The 18821-nt window shown below is 47.3% G+C and overlaps 1 protein-coding gene across 4 annotated transcripts in view; it reads right to left on the reverse strand.

Moving 5' to 3' along the window:
• Window positions 1-18737, reverse strand: part of Ankrd33b (ankyrin repeat domain 33B) — a 120602-nt gene extending 101865 nt beyond the window's left edge. For 3 of the 4 annotated variants that reach the window (XM_017799242.2, XM_008837630.3, XM_008837628.3), the window contains exon 1: window positions 18206-18737. In XM_017799242.2, the coding sequence (XP_017654731.1) occupies window positions 18206-18559 (354 nt within the window). In that variant the 5' untranslated portion in view covers window positions 18560-18737. Of the gene's footprint in view, window positions 1-17766; window positions 17876-18205 lie in introns of those variants that run through there. The other variant, XM_029565647.1, reaches the window with a different exon arrangement.
• Window positions 18738-18821: the final 84 nt, after the last annotated feature.

Genomic DNA, 18821 nt, shown 5'->3' on the forward strand with positions numbered 1-18821 from the left:
TCTTCCTCCAACATGTGTAAGATAAGGAGAGGAACAAGCAGGGAGGGGAACGTGGACGAAACGATGAAAGGTCACTGATGACCAAAATCACTCGCAGAGGCAGTGACAATCCTCTGGCACCAGTCCACTCCAGGGATGTTTCCAGAGCACTTTTCAAGTCCCATATTCTATGTGCTCAGCCAATGGCCAAACCAACTGACCCTATCAGAGAGCTGACCCCAGAGGCAGGAGGGAGACAGGAGGGATGCCTGCCTCAGTGTCCTCCTCAGAAAAGAAAGCAGGGAGCTGGAGAGATGGCTCAGTGTTTAAGAGCACTGGTTGATCTTGCAGAGGACCCAGGTCTGAATCCCAGCACCTACATGGTGGCTAACAACTATCCATAACTCCAGTTCCAGAGGAATCTGGCACCTTCTTCTGTCCTCCATGGACATTGCAATAACACAGGTGCATTTACACACATGCAGGCAATACACTCATACACTTGAAATAAAAATAATAAATTTTTTAAAGCGGGTTGCACAGTAGAGGGAGCAAAACTGCCCATAAACAGGGAGAATCAGCAAGGCAGACAGGCTCCGTACGCTTGACCGGTGCTCAGAGGGTAGCAGGCAGCAGGACGTCTAGAGGGGGATGCTCAGTGCAGAGTGGGGAACCCACTCAAGAGTCTGGGGTCCAGCTCAGCACTGTAACACGGGTCAAGCATAACTTCTCATACTTGGGAGCCACCACACATTTATAGCAAGGTTCCTGTGGGTGGAATGTGGTCCTACATGTGGCTTACTGTGGTGGGGTACTGTGCAAAATATCAAGGTGTGTTGGCAAAGTTATGAGGGCCAACTTCTCTCCTAAAATTCTTTTTATAAATAATGTACATAGTCTACAGCAAGAGTCATAGCTGCTGGGGGACTGGGGAGAGAGCTAAAGGGTGCGAGATTCTCTAGTGTGATGAAGGTGTTCTACAGCTGTCTGTGCTGACGTCTGCCCATCGCCCGTGGCCATACTAAAACCCACTGTTGTGTTCACCTTCACTGGATGAAATATTTGGCATGTGAGCTCAGTACAGCCTGATTTGTTTGGCGGGCTGGGTTTTTTAAAAACTTTTTATGATGGTAGAGATGGAACACAGGCCCTCATATTGGCAAGCACTGCATCTGAGCTGCACCCCAATTCCATGCAGCTATCTTCTGAAGCCTTCTCCACTTTCTCTTTCAATTTTTTTGTTTTGTTTTGCATTTGGGGGTATTTCTCATCACTTAGAACTTTAGTTTTCTTTTCTAGCCAGGAACACACCTATAATCCCAGCACTGAGGAGACATCATCAGGAGGATCTCAAGTTCAAGGTCAGAAGATCCTGTCCAAAACACAAGCAAAATAAATAAATAAATAAAAATAAACAGATTTTTTTCCTATTCATAGGTAGGAACAGTTTAATTTGAATCATTTAACTGTACTCATTTAAGCATTCTAAAAAAAATCATAGAATATTAGGATTCCACATTCTTTTTTTTTTTTTTTTTTTTTTTTTTTTTTTTTTTTTAATTTTCAGACAGGCTCTCCCTGTAGCTCCAGCTAGCCTGGAACTCACTATGTAGACCAGGCTGGGCTTGAACTCAGAAATCCGCCTGCCTCTGCTTCCTGAGTGCTGGGATTAAAGGCATGCACCACCACGACTGGCAGGATCCCATACTGTTAGAGCTGGTGACCATGTCCATGTAAACTTATCTGATTTTTTAGTAGAGATCTTGGGTTATTTTGTTGTTATTATCATCATCATTACTATTTTGGTGGCAGGGTGAATGAGACAGTCTCATGTAGCCCAGGACAGCCTAAAGATCTAAAACACCCAGGATAGCAAAGGATGACCTTGAACTCTTAAGTCTCCTGTTTCCCTTCCCAAGTACTGGGATTACATGTAAGGGCCTCCATGATCAGTCGAGACTTTCAGAGCAAGGCACGGTGACCCACACTTGCTATCTCAGAAGCAGAAGGATCAATTCAAATTTGGGGCCAGCCTTGGCTACAGAATAAGTTCAAGGCCAGCCTGGGCCACATAGTAAAACCCTGTTAAGAAGGAAGGAAGGAAAGAAGAAAGAGAAGGGAGGAAAAGTGACTCTAAAGTCATGCACATAAAGAGCTAGTCAAGTATTTTTAAAACTTGTGACTTTTCCCATGTGACTAAGAAACACGGCCTTCCTGCATTGGCTAGAGTTCATATGCAGCTCAACCCACTGCTGACTGGGAGACAGCGCCTGTTCAGTGCAAAAGAACAGATGATGTATGTTTTCAATTATTTTCAAAGTCCCCTGGGATAAAACTAAGGCATAAAAAGAGTGTCTTCAGTATTTGGGATCCCAATAAAATTGCTCATAGAATCACTGTGATGGCCTCTGACAAGTGAGGTTGGCTTCATCTCTTTTAATCAATACAGTACTCCCGTGCCTCACTGTAAACAAACCCAAAGGACTCAGGTTTGTTTACCCCCAAAAGAAATTAAAAATTATTATTTTTATTAAAAAAAAATACACCAGTTTCCCTTGTATGTTTTAAGTAACTGGTTTTTAGAGAGTCTATTTACTCAGCTTTTCCTATGCATCAGGGGAGTCTGAAGCCCTAACTCCCCCTCCCCATGGGGGCCATCCCTGACCAAGAGCTCTCCATCTACCAAAAGACACCCAGGAAGGCAGCTCTGCTATGACCCCTGGCTACATGACAGCTCTTGCGTGACACAGTCCAGTGTAGGACTAGGGAGATGGCTCAGTGGAGACAGAGTGCTTGTTGTACAAGCATGAGGACCTGAGTTTGAGTTCTTAGCACTCACATACAAGCTAGGCATGGTGGTATATGCTTCTGTGACCCCAGTCCTGGGGAGGTAAAAGTGGGATGTGCAGAGGCAGGTGGATTCCCTAGGCTCACTATCTAGCCAGTCACGTGGAAATGGGGATCTCCAACTTCAGTGAGAGACTCTGTCTCAAAAACTATGGTGGAGAGAGATCGAGGAAGATATCCGGCCTTTACATGTACCTACTCAGTGTGTGTACACACACACACACACACACACACACACACACACACACACACAGAGTATAAGGGTGAGCCTGCAGGGACTTCAGAGATGGCCTGACTCAGCTCACTACTGAACAGAGGACATACCAGTGACAAAACACTTGGGAGATTCTCCTTCCTCTGCCCCATGGGACCCACCACGGGCCTTCCAAACCTTCTGAAATGTGCCTCTGACCTGCTCAGGGCATTTGCACTACAGACTAAAGAGGGTCACAACAGCAGAGCAAACTGGCTTCAAGGTATTAGCTAGGTGAACTAAGCCTGACTCCTCTGCACCTGGAATTCACTTCCTAAAAACCCACCCATGATCTCACATCAAGGACTAACCCAACCCACCGCCAGCCAAACTGACAGGGGAGCTATGTCACTGCCACTAGTTTTAGCAGATGACTATTGTCTCTTGGGTTTTCAAGCAGCAATGCTGAAGGTTTAGAAGGAAGCAGCAGAGTGGGAGGAGGGCGGGCCCTGGACCTGGCATCATGCCAGCACTGAACTGCAAGTGAAAGGAAACTCCTTGTTGACCAGAAAGTCAGACAGTCTGCCCTGGCCAGACCCAGAATGGGCCAGCGCCACTGCCCTGGCTGCATGTTCTTTGCACTGGCTCAAAGTTGAGGAAGATAAAAGCCAGGGTCCTGATGCCTCTGGCAGCCACCAAGCCCACCTGCCTCTCTGTTTCCTAGGGCAGCACCTCAGTCTCCACCCTCAAAGACTCAAGGGTACCTACAAGATGCACCCAGATGTGGCAGCCACATCTGCTTTCTCCTCATCCTCTCTCCATAGGTGCCTCTTCTAATGGGAATGAGAAGCCCTGATGTGTGGACACATCACGTTTCACTTGAACTCCCTGTGTGTCACCAAGGACGACCCTGAACTCCTCATTCTCCTGACTCCACCTCCCAAGTGCTGGGACTATAGGTGTGTGCCAACACACCTGACTTGGATTTTTTTTTTTTTTTTTTTGAGACCGAGTCTCACACTATAACCCAAAAGGCTATCATGGCTATCCTCCTGCCTCAGCCCTTTGAGTGCTAGGATTACAGATATAAGCCACCATACCCAAATCCATTTTCTTAATTTCTCCTTTTTGCCTAAACTTTTGCTTTGCTTCCATCTTTTCCCATGGCTGATATGCAGCTACATGGACTGAAAAACCATCCTGAGGTTAATTTACCCACAGGAATAATAGCTCTATGGGCCCAATATCTAGTACGGGACAAATGCTTTCTAGCTATAACATTCGTTCATTCTTCAGGGATGCACAGCTCAAAAGCTGTCCAATTTCAGACCTACAGGAAACAGCATCAAAAGATCAAGTGGCTCATTGGGTAAAGATGCTTGCTGTCCCCTGAGGATCTGAGTTCAATCCCTGGACCCATACAGTAGAAGAAAAGAATCAACTCCTGCAAGCTGTTCTGTGAACTCCACACAGGCACCACAGCGCGTGCACGGGCGCACACACACACACACACACACACACACACACACACACACGCACACACACACACGAGCACAAACAAAATAAATGTTTTTAAAGTTTTAAAGATCGATGGCTTGTCTAGGATCATGTGGCTACCTACACCTACATCTTTGACTACTAGACTCAATATCTACTCCAAGAAAATCCCCAGAGCAACCTGACCCTAAAGGCACATGCAGCTCACGTGGAGACCTTCTTGCCCCACAGATCTTGGGTCAGCAGCCTAGGGAGACATGACACTTAGGAAAGCTCCCAGGGGACTCCAATGCAACAGACTCTGAAACCTCATATCCCACATATTCCCCTTCCTACACATCCACTAGGTCAGATCCTGCCTTTGTTTCCAAACTTAGATCTAACTGTGGCAACAAGCCCTCAGATGAAAGTAAATGCCTGCCTTCGGTTTTGTTTTGGTTTTTGGTTTTGGTTTTGTTTTTTTTGTTTTTGTTTTTTTTTTTTTGCTTTTTAACAAATAGCAAACTGATTTATTGGCTAATTTATCTACTATGAAGCTGCCTAACCAGATAATGCACTAGTAACAGGCATCTACACATTAATTTTAATTACTGTGAACAATAGAATTTAGTGACAAATGTCTCACAAGCACCATTAGAATTGCTGAAGTGTGAAACCAGCAGTATTCATACCTGATCGTCTATACAGAAGGCTTAAAGTATTCTGTTACAAAAAGTAGTACAAATCCCAAAGAATGAAGAAGACGCTAATTAAACTAATTAACAGTCGTGTTTACTAATGTAGATCTGTAACTGCAGTCCTTTAACCCCAGCCCTTAAATATGAAGGACAAACCTCAAAGGCAGCCTGTGTTAGTCTTGAGCCAACAGCATCCAGGAAGGAGACAAAGAGGAGGGATCTGTACCAGTAGCCAGTGCTGGGCTGCGGCAACCAACAGGCCACTTCTTGCAACCCAAGTCCTTTTAAAGTGCCTTAAGGATTTTTTCCAGGTTTGGTACAGCACAGTTCTGAGCCAGGTACATTCTAACCACACTGCCAAAAGTAAATTCAAACAGGAGGTAGAGTATGACATTGTGCTGGATAGCTTTAGTGTCAACTTGACACACCTGGGTTGAGGGAGCCTCAGTCGGGGAATTTCCTCTATTGGACTGGCCTGTGGCCATGTCTGAGGGGCATCTTCTTGATGAGTGATGTGGGGGGGGCCAGCCCACTGTGGGTGGTGTCACCCCTGGGCAGGTGGGCCTGTGTTGCATAAGAAAGCAGGCTGAGCAGGGGCCAGGGGAGCAAGCCAGTAAGCAGTGTTCCTCCATGGCTTGTGCTCCAGCTCCTGCCTCCAGGTTCCTGCCCTGAGTTCCTACCTTGGGCTCCCTGATGAACTGTGACCCAGGAGATGTAAGCTAAATAAACCCTTTCCTCCCCAAGTTGGTAGTGGTCAGAGTATTTTGTCACAACAATGAAGAACAAACTAGGACAGACATCAAGGGAGAGGCCCAGGATTTACAAAATGTTATCTCGAAATAGCTCCAGGCCACAGGAAGTTGCACTCTTCCGCAGTCCTTCCTTGATTCCAGCAACTTGTGTAATTATGACACAACAGCAACACCTTGAACTGATGTTGCTGCAAACCACAGACTTATTCAGACTGTTCTGTTTTGCATGAACTCCAGTGTATATGTGCATGTGTGTGTGGCTGTTACATTCTTGTGTGTGTGAATGTATGCATGTATGTGTGTGAGGTGTGCATGAATGTGTGTAAGGATGTGAGTATATGTGTATGAGGGTGTGCATGCATGTATGTGAAGGTGCGCATGTGTGAGGGTGTGTGCGTATGTGTGCAAGAGGGTGTATGTGTGTGTGTAGTACACGTGTGTGTGAGGGTGTGCATGCCTGAGTGTGAGGATGTGCATGTATGTGTGTGAAGGTGTTGCATTCTTGTGTGTGTGAAGGTGTGCATTTATGTGTGTGAGGTGTGTGAATGCATGCGTGTGAAGGTGTGAATGCATGCGTGTGAAGGTGTGCATGCATGTGTGTGAGAGTACGTGTATGCATTTGTTTGGTTCGGTGCAATTTTAACCCACATATATTTTCCCATAAGCAACATAACCAAGGTGTAGAGCTGGTCCATCCCATGAGGTCTCCGCCTTCCTTCTGTAGTAAGAGCCCCTCCCTCCCCAGCCCCATATCTTTTCTCTATCTCTACAACTGCATGCCTCAAGAATATTACATAGCCTTTAATCCCAGCACTCAGGAGGCAGAGGCAGGTGGATCTCTGTGAGTTCAAGGCCGGCCTGGTCTACATAGCAAGTTCCAGTCCAGCTGGGGCTTCAGGGAGACCCTGTCTCAAAAAGATAAAAAAAAAAAAAAAAAAAAAAAAAAAAAAAGAATGTTACATAAATGGAATCACATATCTTACAATTGTTTGGTAGGAGTTTTTTTCCACTCAGCACGATCCCTGCCTTCCTTTCTCCTCACACATTGAGGCAAGCTCTTCCATGGATCTCTTTTTGCTTTTTGGAAGAAAGTCTCACTAGTTTCCCAGGCTGGCCTTGAACTTTCTACCCTCCTGCCTCAGTTGTCTCAGCAGCTGAGATTACAGGCTTGTACCACCAGGCCCAATCTCTGGCCTTACTTTTTAAAAAATATTTTATTTATGGGGCTGGAGAGATGGATCACTGGTTAAGAGCACTGGCTGCTCTTGCAGAGGACCCAGGTTTGAATCCCAGCACCCACATGGTAGCTAACAACTGCCTGTAACTCCAGTTCCAGGAGATCCGACGCCCTCTTCTGACCTCCTCGGGCATTGCGCCACATGGGTGCACTTACCTACATGCAGGCGATACACTCATACACGTAAGATAAAAATAATAAATAAAATAGGGTACTCTAAGTTTAATTAACACCTTTACCCAACCCGGCCAATGAGTGCAAGGAGATGGCTTCATCATCCACATACATGTCTACACCTCTCTCAGATGGAACATCCCTCAATAGTGTGGGCTCCAGCTCAAGAGCCAGCTGAAGTTGGAGAGAAATGTTCAATTCTCACCTAGCCAGTGAGAGGTTTATTTGTCTTACTTAAAAACCACTCTCAAACCCCACCACTCCAATCCAATTTTCCCACCAAGCCAAGTGTCACATGGGATGTCATGTGACTGATTTCCATACCTCTGACTTAGTAGTAATAAGTACTGTCCTTTAAACACAAGATTACCATTTAAAAACCATCTCCTCCAAATTCTTACATGCAGTATTACATACTGCCAATAAGGATTAATATCTTTTTGTAAAGATTTTAATTTTTATTGATGTGTATGTGTATGCTGAGTGTGTACAGGTACTTAGGAGGGCCAGAAGAGGATGTCTGCCCCCTGGAGCTGGGGTTACAGGTAGTTGTGAGCTGTCCAATATGGGTGCTGGGACAAAACTCAGGTCAAGAGCAGGAAGTGTTCTTAATTGCTAAGCTATCATCTCTCAATCCCAGGTTGTTAATAACTTACTTCTAAAATCCAACCTCCTAAGAGCTACAAGAAGGTGCTGTGGGCATATTCACTCTCCAGGGACAGCTAAAAAGACAGCCTCTCTGTGTGATTCAGCTCTCTGCGGCCTCCATCAACCATTTTTCTAACCCAGAATTTCCTCATAGTACTGTTCGATATTAGCAGGCTTGAAGGATATTAGGGCTGGACCCCTCCCTCATAATCTATACTTTGTAAAATCAAGAACTGGAACAGTAGGACTTGGATTACTGGTCAAAGGAGTGGGACTTGAGTCCTGTGTCTGACCCTGGGAGGAGATGTGACATCCTTGACTGCCTGGAAGGTCACCAGTTGATCAGTATCTAAGCCTGGTTCCAGGAGCTCTGAATATTTTAGGATTACCATCTAGCAGGAGACTTTTATATACCATTGCCCCATCCTGTAAGAGTCATTGCAAACAGCCCTGTCCATCAGCTGACAGGAAAATGACCCTCAGGAAAGCCATCTGTTCCAGAGACTTGAAATAGTATAAAACCTGCCTAAAATATAAATGGGGAAAAAAAATGGTCTCTCTGGCCACTAGCCATGCTCACCCTTTGAGAGTGTTTGATTCTGAAGTGGTTTCTCTGGCCACTAGCCACACTCACCCATTGAGAGTGTTCTGCCCTGCAATTGTTTCTCTGACCACTGACCATGCTCACCCATTGGGAGCATTCTACTTTACTCAGTAATAAACCACTTATTGTCTACACCACTCTCTGTGTGTATTGTCTAAATCCTTTTCACAGAGATCAGAAAGCTGAGGGAAGCTCAGAGCAAGATGCCAATGGCCTGACTGCACACGTGCATACACATACATGTGCACGTGCACATACTCACACATGTGCACCAGAGTATCGACATGAATTACTTCCCAGCCTTCTCTAATGAAACATATTCTCTTTGCTCAATTCAACAACTCCTCTGATTTCTTCTTATTCTTTTTTATATAAAGTATTTTTTGATTTATGAATGTCCTGTGGTTATGATCTATAATTACCACCCTAGTAGGCTCAGACACTGTCCACAAGAAATTAAAAAGGAGGACGGAAGGCAATCATGAGCAAAAAGATTAGTGTCAGAGGTATTACCAATCTCAAGTAATAACACAGAGCTATAGTAATAAAAACAGAATAAAACAGACATGTGGATCAATAGACTAGATGACCCAGATTTAAGTCCACAGAATTACAGCCACCTGATTTTTGACAAAGACACCCAAAATACACATTGCAGGAAAGACAGTATCTTCTGTGTTGGGAAAACTGGATGGCCACATGTAGAAGAATGAAACTAGACCCTTATCTCTTACCTTGTACAAAACTCAGTTCTAAATAGCTCAAAGGCCTCAATGTACAACCTGTTTCTGGAGCTACTAGAAGAGAAAGCAGTCAGTACACTGCAACACATAGGCATAGGTCAGGACTTTCTAAATAGAACTCCAGTCACTCAGGAAATATGGCCAACAACTGAAAACCACATGAAACTAAAAAGCTTCTGTCCAGCAAGAGAAACAGCCAATTCAGTGAAGAGGGGAAAATGTAAAAGTGTCTTTTCCAGCTATGGATCCAACACAGAATTAATATCTAGAATGCATACAAAAGTCAAAAATCAAAATATCAAGTAAAAGAAATCAACCTAATAAAAAGGTAGGCTACAGATATGAACAGAGAAATCTCAATAGAAGAAATACGAAGAGCTAACGGACACTTTTTTAAGTGTTCAACATCCTTAGCAACATCAGGGAAATTAAAACTACTTTGAGAGTCCATCTCACCACAACAGAATGGCTATCTTCAGGAAAGCAAATGACAGCAAATTCTGGGAGACTGTGGGGAAAGGGAAATGCTTATTCACTGCTCGTGGGAGTTCAAACTGGTGCAGCCACGATGGAGCTCAATATGGAGAGACCTCAGAACACTAGAAATAGATCTGCCATATGGCCCAGCTGTACACTCTTGGGCACATACTCTATATCCTACTGCAGAGACACTTGCTCATTCATGTTCGCTGCTGTGCCATTCACACTAGCCAGGGCACAGAAGCAGGCTAGGTCCATCAAAAGATAAAGGATAATGAAATGTGATACATGTACACCATGGAATTCTATTCAGCTGTAAAGAAAGTGAAATTATGATATTTACAGGTAAATGGGCAAAACTGGAAAAATAATATTGACTTAGGTGAGGCTGGCAAAGGAAAACAAATGCCAAGTGTTCCCTCTCATATGTGGATTCCAGCTTTAAATCCTCCATTTTATGTGTTCAACATGGACTCTTGTAGAAGCAGGAAACTAGGGGCCATTTGCAGAGGGATGTCTTGAGGCGGCAATAGAACAAAAGTAATATGAAGGTGGAGAGGGGGATTCTGGGGTGTGAAAGTTTAATCAGGGAGGAGCGGTGAGCTAGGGAAGGTGTGGGACACGGAGGAAAGGTTAACCGAAACAGAGGAGGGATTAAAAAAAGCCATGTGGAAACCTACTATTCTGCAACCAAATTAAAAAATAAAATGTACTTTTACCTGCCTAGAGTGCATGAGGCCCTGGGTTCAATCCCAGCACTGAGAGAAAAAAACTTAAAGAACATGGTATCACATACACTAAAGAACACATAGTTCCTTAAACTAATTTTTTCTATATAAAGCTTTAAGATGGGGCTAGAGAGATGGCTCAGCAGTTAAGAACACTGACTGTTCTTGCAGAAGACCTGGGTTCGAATCCCAGCACCCACATGGCAGCTAACAACTATCTGTAACTCCAGTTCCAGGGGATCTGACAGCCTCCTCTGTCCTCCACGGGCATTGCAAACACGGGTGCACTTACTTACATATAGGCATTAACACTCATACACACAAAATAAAAATAATAAATAAAATATTTTAATAAAGCTTTGATATTTAAATTTTTAAGTAGAATTCTAAATAACACCTAGGTTAAAAAGGTGAATCATAATGTAAATTAGAAGCAAATAAAAATACTACCTATCAAAATTTGTAGGAAAGAGGAAAAGTGACATTTTGAGGAAAAATAATATTTGAGTAAATGTAAAGGACTTCTAAAAGGAGAACCAAATAAAATGAAATCTACAGACCAGAACAAAAGCTGATTCTTTACAAAGGATAAAATAGATTTTTCTACAATATTTTCCATGAAAAAGATAAACAGTACAAGTTCCTTAAGTACAGGAAATCAATAAATAATAGTCACAGCAAAGGTAAAAGAGAACTCTAACAACTTTATAACATTAAATTTTACCTTACTAAAGTGCTTATCTCAGGTATTTTGTTATAGTGACAGAAAGCTGACTAACACAAACCTCCAAAATCAAAAGTTCTAATTCTGGGATGGTGGTCCTATACCTGCATGCACGCACATGTGCATACTCATACATTCTCATGCACACGTGTATACATCCATGTCATCAAACATAACTCTTCCCATCTATCTCTAGTGCCTTCGATCCTGGCTGAAAGATTCCACAGTAAAAACAAACTATAAATAAATAAATACATGCTTGGGAATATTATATCACATCCTTTATAAAGAGCCAATTCACACAAAAGGACCCTTGCTATACTGCCAGTTCACCTTAGTTCTAACTCTATGCCATCACTAAGAATTAGGCCTTACATTTGTGAACAAGTAAAATGCAACAGTTTTTTGTCCTTTAGAGCTCAGGGGAAGGAGCCCCTATTTCAGCTGGAGACCCTCCTGCAGGGTCCCAGAGCACAGATAGCACCCTTACCACTAGCAGTGAAAGTGGATGGACCTCCAAAGTGACCATGGCTGTCCCTTCCCCTTGTCACATTCCAGTGCCCACTGCAGGATGTAGGTATGGATGGGCTGCTTGATGGGAACACTGTGTACTCAGCAGTGGATAGAACCATGGTGAGGTGGAGTGGTGGGCTTCAGGCACAGGCCACCTTGCAGGCTCTGCTGCAAGAGCAGCCCATCACCCCTCTGAGTCTGTTCCCTCACCTGTTCCTTTATCTATTTATTCTATTTGAGGCAGGTCTTCCTGTAGCCCTACCTGGCCTGGAACTCACTGTATAGACCAGGCTGGCCTCAATCTCAGACATCACCTGTCGCTGCCTCCTGGGTGCTGAGATTAAAGACATGTGCCACCATGCCTGGCACCTATTCTTTTTAAAATAATTTTATTAGAATTAGTCTTATTGTGTGTGTGCATGATGTATGTGTGTGTATGTGTGGCCACACAACATGTGTGTGGAGGTCAGAAGACAACTTTGTAGAGTCAGTTCTTTCCTTCCACCTTTACATGAATTCCAGGGATCCAACTTTATCTGCTGAGCCATCTCATTAGCCCCCTCACTTGCTCTGAAACAACCACCCTTCATCACAGCTTCCTGGGGGCTTAACTCTGTGACTGGAACCCCCGGCACCTGACAGATGGGAAACTTCAGTTCCCATTGATAAAACAATTCAAGAAACTCAACAGAGAGAGACCACTGCCAGCACAGCAGTGTTGATCAGTGAGGGCTGCCCACAGACCAGGACCTCTTCAGCTCCCAAGCAGCTCTTCGAGAACTCTGACACACACACACACACACACACACACACACACACACACACAGTCCATTGATAGCTATATACACAAAGGCCTGAGATTTGGTGGAGATGCCCCTGGGGGTGGTACATTGTCCAGGCATGTCCTTATCTTCCCTCTGGAAGACTGATGGTCAGAACAGCCTTGTCCCTTCATCTAACACTCTGCAGCATGCACCCCCACCCCAGAGGAAGGTTTATTTCCTCCACTTGAACTTGGGCTTGACCCGTGTCTTGCTACAACAGAAGTAGCAATAAACCTGGGCCAACCTGGAGCCCCCAGAGGCCTGCTTGGCCCTCCTGGAACCTTCCCCTGCCATGGACAGCCAGCAGGGTCAGCCTGCTAGAAGATGAGCCATCACAAGGAGCAGAAATGAGTCATCCGGCCAGGCTATCCTGGTCTTGCCATCTGTAGCTCACCACAAATTGGGTGCAGACAAATGGAAAATCTAGCCTCTATCAGCTGTGCTGCACCACCTCAGCAAAGAGGTTATTGTTGAAGCTGTGAGGTTTCATAGGTATGTGTTACATGGTGCTATAGTGTGGATAATAATCTCCAGCGCCCCATGGGTTAAAAGTTTGGTTACCAGTGTGGTGCTTCTTTTTAAAAATATTTTATTTATTGTTTTTATTTTATGCGTATGAGTATATTGCCTGCATGTATGTAAGTGCACCCATGTTGTGCAATGCCTGTGGTGATCAGAAGAGGGCACTGGATCCCCTGGAACTGGGGTAACTGACGGTTGTTAGCTGCCATGTGGGTGCTGGGAACTGAACATGGGTCCTCTATAAGAGTAGCTAGTGCTCTTAACCACTAGGTCATCTCTCCAGCCCTCCAGCGTGGTACTCCTAAGAAATGGTAAAACCATTAGGAGGCAAGGCCTGGCACAAGGTTCTTAGGTGACTGGAGGTGTGTGTCTTTGAAGGGGCTGCAAGACTGAGGGGCCTTCTGCTGCTTTCTGCCCTGACTTAAGAGGTGACAGTTTGTTGTACCACAAACTCCTTGCCATTGCCATCCAGCACCCAGAGGCCTGCTCTGACTTGGGCTGGAAGCTGCACAACTTTAAACTCAAACAAACATCTCCTTATAAATTAATAGTGTCAAATACTTTGTTATAGGTACACAAGGCTGACTAACACACAGAGCACTACGGTGGAGATACATAGCTGAATGCTTATACCCAAAACCACACACAGACACACACACACACACACACACACACACCTGCCATGGCCAGCAGAACAGAAAGCAACATCTGTCTGCTACAAACCCAGTCTTCCCCAGGCCCACTCAGGCTGACCCCTTTCTATCCCACCCCCTTAACTCCTAGTCTTTTTGCACAATGCACAGCCCTTCTCACCTTTCCCACACTTCAGAACCTGAGGATTCAACTAGAACGTGAACATATGAACATACCTGGGCTGGGGAGATGGCTCGGTAGGTAAAGCACTTGCCACACAAACATAAGAACCTGAATTCAAATTCCCAAAACTGAAGTAAAGCTGGGCTAGTAGCAGGTGTCTGTAACCCTAGCACTCCTGCAGTGAGATGGGCAGGCAGAGACAGGAGAGTCCTTGGAAGCCTGTGACCTGGGTATACAGAAGTAAAATAAATGCCCTATCTCAATCAGGGTGGAAGCTGAGGGCTGACACCTGAGCCTGTCCTCTGGTCACCACACTCACACTGAGATGCACATGCATGCACACATACATGTGCATACGTACACACTCATACGCACATCATACACACACGATTAGCAGAAAAGAAAACGTATAAACACCTTTCAAACACAGTTTCCAAAACAGCAAAGCAAACCTCTCCCTGTGTACACTGGGCCTTGGCAAGCGTTGGAGGTATGAGGCCAGAGCCCACTCTCCATAGTAACCAGCAAAGGACCTGAGACCTCAGTTTCTGTGTTTAATCAGCTTGTTTCTATGCACACACAGGCTCTACACGTGAGGCCTGGGAGGACGGTGGCTGTGCATGAATTCCAATACTGCAGGTCTCACTCTAGGACAGGTAATCCCTACACTTATAAATCTTTCTATAACATTCAAACAACAAACAACAAATTTCTCAATTTTATTTCAAGATTAAGTCTTGATTGTAGCCAAAAATCCATAAAACTGAAATGTAATCCTCCTGTGTGAGGGGAGGTACCCCACTCTTGGCATTAAGGAGGGGGACAGGATTTGCTGTGTTAATAAAATAAATGAACCCAAGGGCCTTTGGGAAATTTCCTGGAATTCAAACGGAGGCACAGTTCTACCTTTAAACTTAACATAACTGGGCCTAATTTGGCTCAGGTGAAAGACATTCAAATTGCCCTTCCACAGCAATTTAAATGGCACAAATTCGTCTTTCTGTTTTCCCCATCAACTAAGGAGAGCTGCCAGGCAGGGCTGTAGAGGTAAACCTGAAGTGACACACACAAGAAAGAACTAAGAAAAAGGGGTTCTGATGGTTTTCCCTCAGTGAAAAGAATTCAACAACCCACAGTCTACACGAGCACACTCGATGCTCCTGGGCAGTTATGAGACAAATATCCCCATGTTGAACAGTAAATCATGCAATCCTTCCAGAGCAATGTTTTAGAAGGAAAATCGTGTGGTGGGCCTCACCCCCTAGTCTGTGGATCTCAGGCAAGAAAGAACATGTTCTTAAACATAAGGCACTTGTGATCCTCAGCTACCTACGCCCCATGCAATGTCCATGGGCTCAGGAAGAGCTCCTTCTTACCTGCACAGAAATGAGCTGCTCCCACAGCAGCAAAATGCAAAAGCCTTTAGAGGTGTTCCCCTAGGAAGTCGGCCCTGAGCAGTGCGACCCACCAGCTGTCACTGCCATTAACGCAATTACCCCACCATTCCACCAAAGCTCTTAGAGCTTAAGGTTTTCATTAGGGAAAATCATGATAAATCAGTAGAGCAGGCTGGGACAGCGCTCCTGAGTCAGGACCTTTGCACTTTCCCTCTCTGCCTAAAGTTCTTTCCTATGCTGAAAACACACCTGCTCGTTCATCTGACCACCTTATTGACAACCTCAACCTCTGCGCCTCAACACCTCGACTTCCCCACAGCCAACTCTGGTCTTAGATGGCATAGACAGGAAGGTCCCCCAGAGAAAGTATCCTTAAAACAGAAACCTGCAGATGATGTGAGCATGTGACCAGGAGGCACGTCACCGGGTGCTGACAGTCTATTTCCCAACCACCACCACCACCACCCCCCTCGGTCAGCTACTGAGAGCCAGGCTCTCATCATCTGGCCTGAGTGGGCCTCTCTGGCCTTGGCTCCCTGCATCCTCTCCTCACCTTGCCATGACTAAACCACACTGCTCCTGCCACCTGGCTCCACCTGCCTGATCCTCTGCCATCTGTCACCTCCATCCCTAAGTCTCCATTCAACTGGAATTTCAAGACTTCCCTCCGTCCCTGGCCCCCCAGACACAAATCTTGGCCATCCCTTCTCACACTAGCCCCTGCTTGGAAAGCCTGAACACTACAGTCCTCAGGCACGGCTGGTGCTGCTGGATTCCTGGGGAGCCTACTCCAGTGCCTGCCAGTGCCCAATGGCCTACAGCAAACACCTGAGGGCAGCACCTCATTTTCCCCAGGGTGTGCCCATGGATTCTGCCACACTTAATCTTCCTGCAGTTTTTCAGGAAAAAGGAGGCTGTTTAACAGCAAGGAGAAGCTAAGGCCCTCTGACACAAAGATAAAAGACCCAGGGCCCTTTGCCCAAGTCCCCATGGTCATCTGATAGAGAGAAGACTCAAAGTGGAACAGTAAAGGTCCACCAGCCTCCACCTTCATAACGCAGAGGAGGAAAAAACAGAGCAAGAGAAAGCTTTGCCAGGAGTGTGTAACTCGTGGGACGCAACGCTGGACAAGAGGCAAGTGAGGGAGAAACTGAGGGAGAAGGTGATGAGAGCCACGTGTGCCGGGCTTCTCAGGCCCCCATGGCGGGATAACACTTCACAGTCACAACCCCAGGATGAGCCTGTACCTTACAGAAGGAGGAAAGTGAGGCAGAGAGCTACTAGCAGGCTCTCCATCACAATCCTCCCCTCCACCGTGCTGGGGAGAGGGGCTCTCAGGAGTCCTGAACTGTCTGTCAAGCCCATCCCAGGTTACCTTGTTCTCAGATTTTCTTGTGTTTTTCAAACTTTGTTTTTGTTTTGTTTTAGTTTGATTTGGTTTTTCACCCCAAAAGAAAACATAATAAAGTTGAGTCTAGTGGCAGCTCAGAGTGGAGGCTCCAGGCCAGGAGAGGCCATGCAGCTGCCCAGGGCATAGAGACCTACCCCAGTTGAGCCCTTCTGCTTTTTGGGAGTTCCTTTAAAGCTGCTGCCATGCCTGCTAGGTAAGGGAAGGTTTCTAAAGCGATTATTTGACTCAAAAACTCACTTAGTTAAACCGAAAGTGGAGCTCAGAAACAGCCCCTCAGCCTCTCCTCCTTCTATCTGCCAGCTAGAACAGACAGCGTCCTGGGGGCACTGTGATGCCGGCAGGGACAAGCCACCCCAGGGCATCAGAGGGGTGCTGCCCTCACGCTAGGTCTCCCTGACACATCACAAGCACACACTTCTCTAAAGTTCAATGATGTCAAGATAGCGGACTTGCCTGAGCCCATTCCAGACTGCACTCGGGGACAGGTCACTACATACACAACGTCCCACGGGGGTCACCAGGTCCACATAGTAAAGCATATATTTTCCATCAGCTGGGACACCCTAACAGAGGCACAGGCGTCCCTAATTTGTGCACGGCGGAGTCTGCAGAAAGCATGGAACACAGGGAATAAGGACACCAGGTGAACTTGCTGCCCTTTGTCCACCCAGTGGAGACTAACAGGGACAGGGCCACGGCGGTCACTTTCCCGGTGTTGGGTGGGCTGTGCCACAAGCCAGATCGCCAGGCTGCACGCCAACTTTTTCTTCCTTTTTTGAACGTTTCTTGCTTTCTCCGGGCGTTGACATAATTAATGAGGGCTGCCGCCCTATTTTTCTGCGTGCGGACCCTGGTGTGTGCCACTGTGTGGCACAGGGCCTGACTGGTGGTGGCTGGGGGCGGGGGGGCGCTCTTGGCTTGGGCTCTCGGGGGTGGCCGCAGGTCATGCTGACTGGTCGCGCGCGCGGGCCACCAGGAGCAGCACCGGGAAGACAGGGCGACGGGGTAACGAAGGGACTGTCGCTTCCAAACCCTCATTCGCACATCCATGCGTTAGGCAAAGGCCAGGGGGGCAGATGCGACGCTGGAAATTGTCACCTACCAGGGGCCTGGGGAAGAGGAGCAGAGGGGAATGGAAGGGGACCTTGCGGGAGATGTCCACACATTTAAGCGCGGGCCTCCTGGGAGAACTCAGGGATTCCCTCCCCCACCCCAACCCCGGGGCTGTAAAGGTAACCTCGATGCGGTAGTGAGCCGGGCTGGACTGCCTCCCGACCTCTCCGCACTTTGGGCAGAGCAAACACGGCTCCCGCATGCCACCCGCCAGACAGGAATGAAAGGGCGCTCGGGGCGGCAGTTGAGCCGGGGTTTGGGTGGCTCCCGTCTGGGACTGGGGAAGAGAACGGAGGGGGCTCCAAACCCTGCGGGGACCGGCTTACCCGGCCGTTGCGGTCTGTCTCCTGCACCTCCTCGACGCTCGGACCCCGCTGCACCAGCGCCCGCAGCAGCCCCACGTCGTTGGCGCCGGCGGCGCGCAAGAGAGTCGCCGCCTCCGGGATGCCCTCCCGGATGCTCCCGGCGCCCGGCGCGCCGCACTCCTCCTCGCCTCCGGGAGGGTAGAAGGAATCGTCCGATGCGATGCTGCGGGTGTCCGGCAGACTCGAGAAGTCCTCGAACTGCTCGTAGTCGGCCGGGTTGTCCTCTGTCTGCGCGCCCCGGGGTGGCGTCGGTGACTGCGGGGACAGGCAGCGCGACCCGCCGCCCTCCGGCCCGGGCCCGGCCAGCAGCACCATGCTGGAGGCCCGGGCGCGGGCCGGGGGCTGGGCACGTCTTAGGGGTCCGCGACGAGCGGCGCGCCCCGAGGTCAGTGATCTCTGCCCGCCGCGTTCTCAGAAGAGCAGGAACCGGCGCGCTCCAGCCAGGCGGAAAGCAGCGCCCACGGCTGAGCTCCGGGAGCTAAGTCCCTGGACACTGGAGAAAAGCCCCTCGGGGTGGGAGGAGCCGCAGGGGTTTCCGAGCGGCCGCGGGGCGGGGGGGGGCGGAGAGCTCGGCGGC

This window comes from Nannospalax galili, unplaced genomic scaffold (assembly GCF_000622305.1).
Source record: "Nannospalax galili isolate Female #2095 unplaced genomic scaffold, S.galili_v1.0 scaffold698, whole genome shotgun sequence".
In the NCBI taxonomy this organism is placed as follows: Eukaryota; Metazoa; Chordata; class Mammalia; order Rodentia; family Spalacidae; genus Nannospalax; species Nannospalax galili.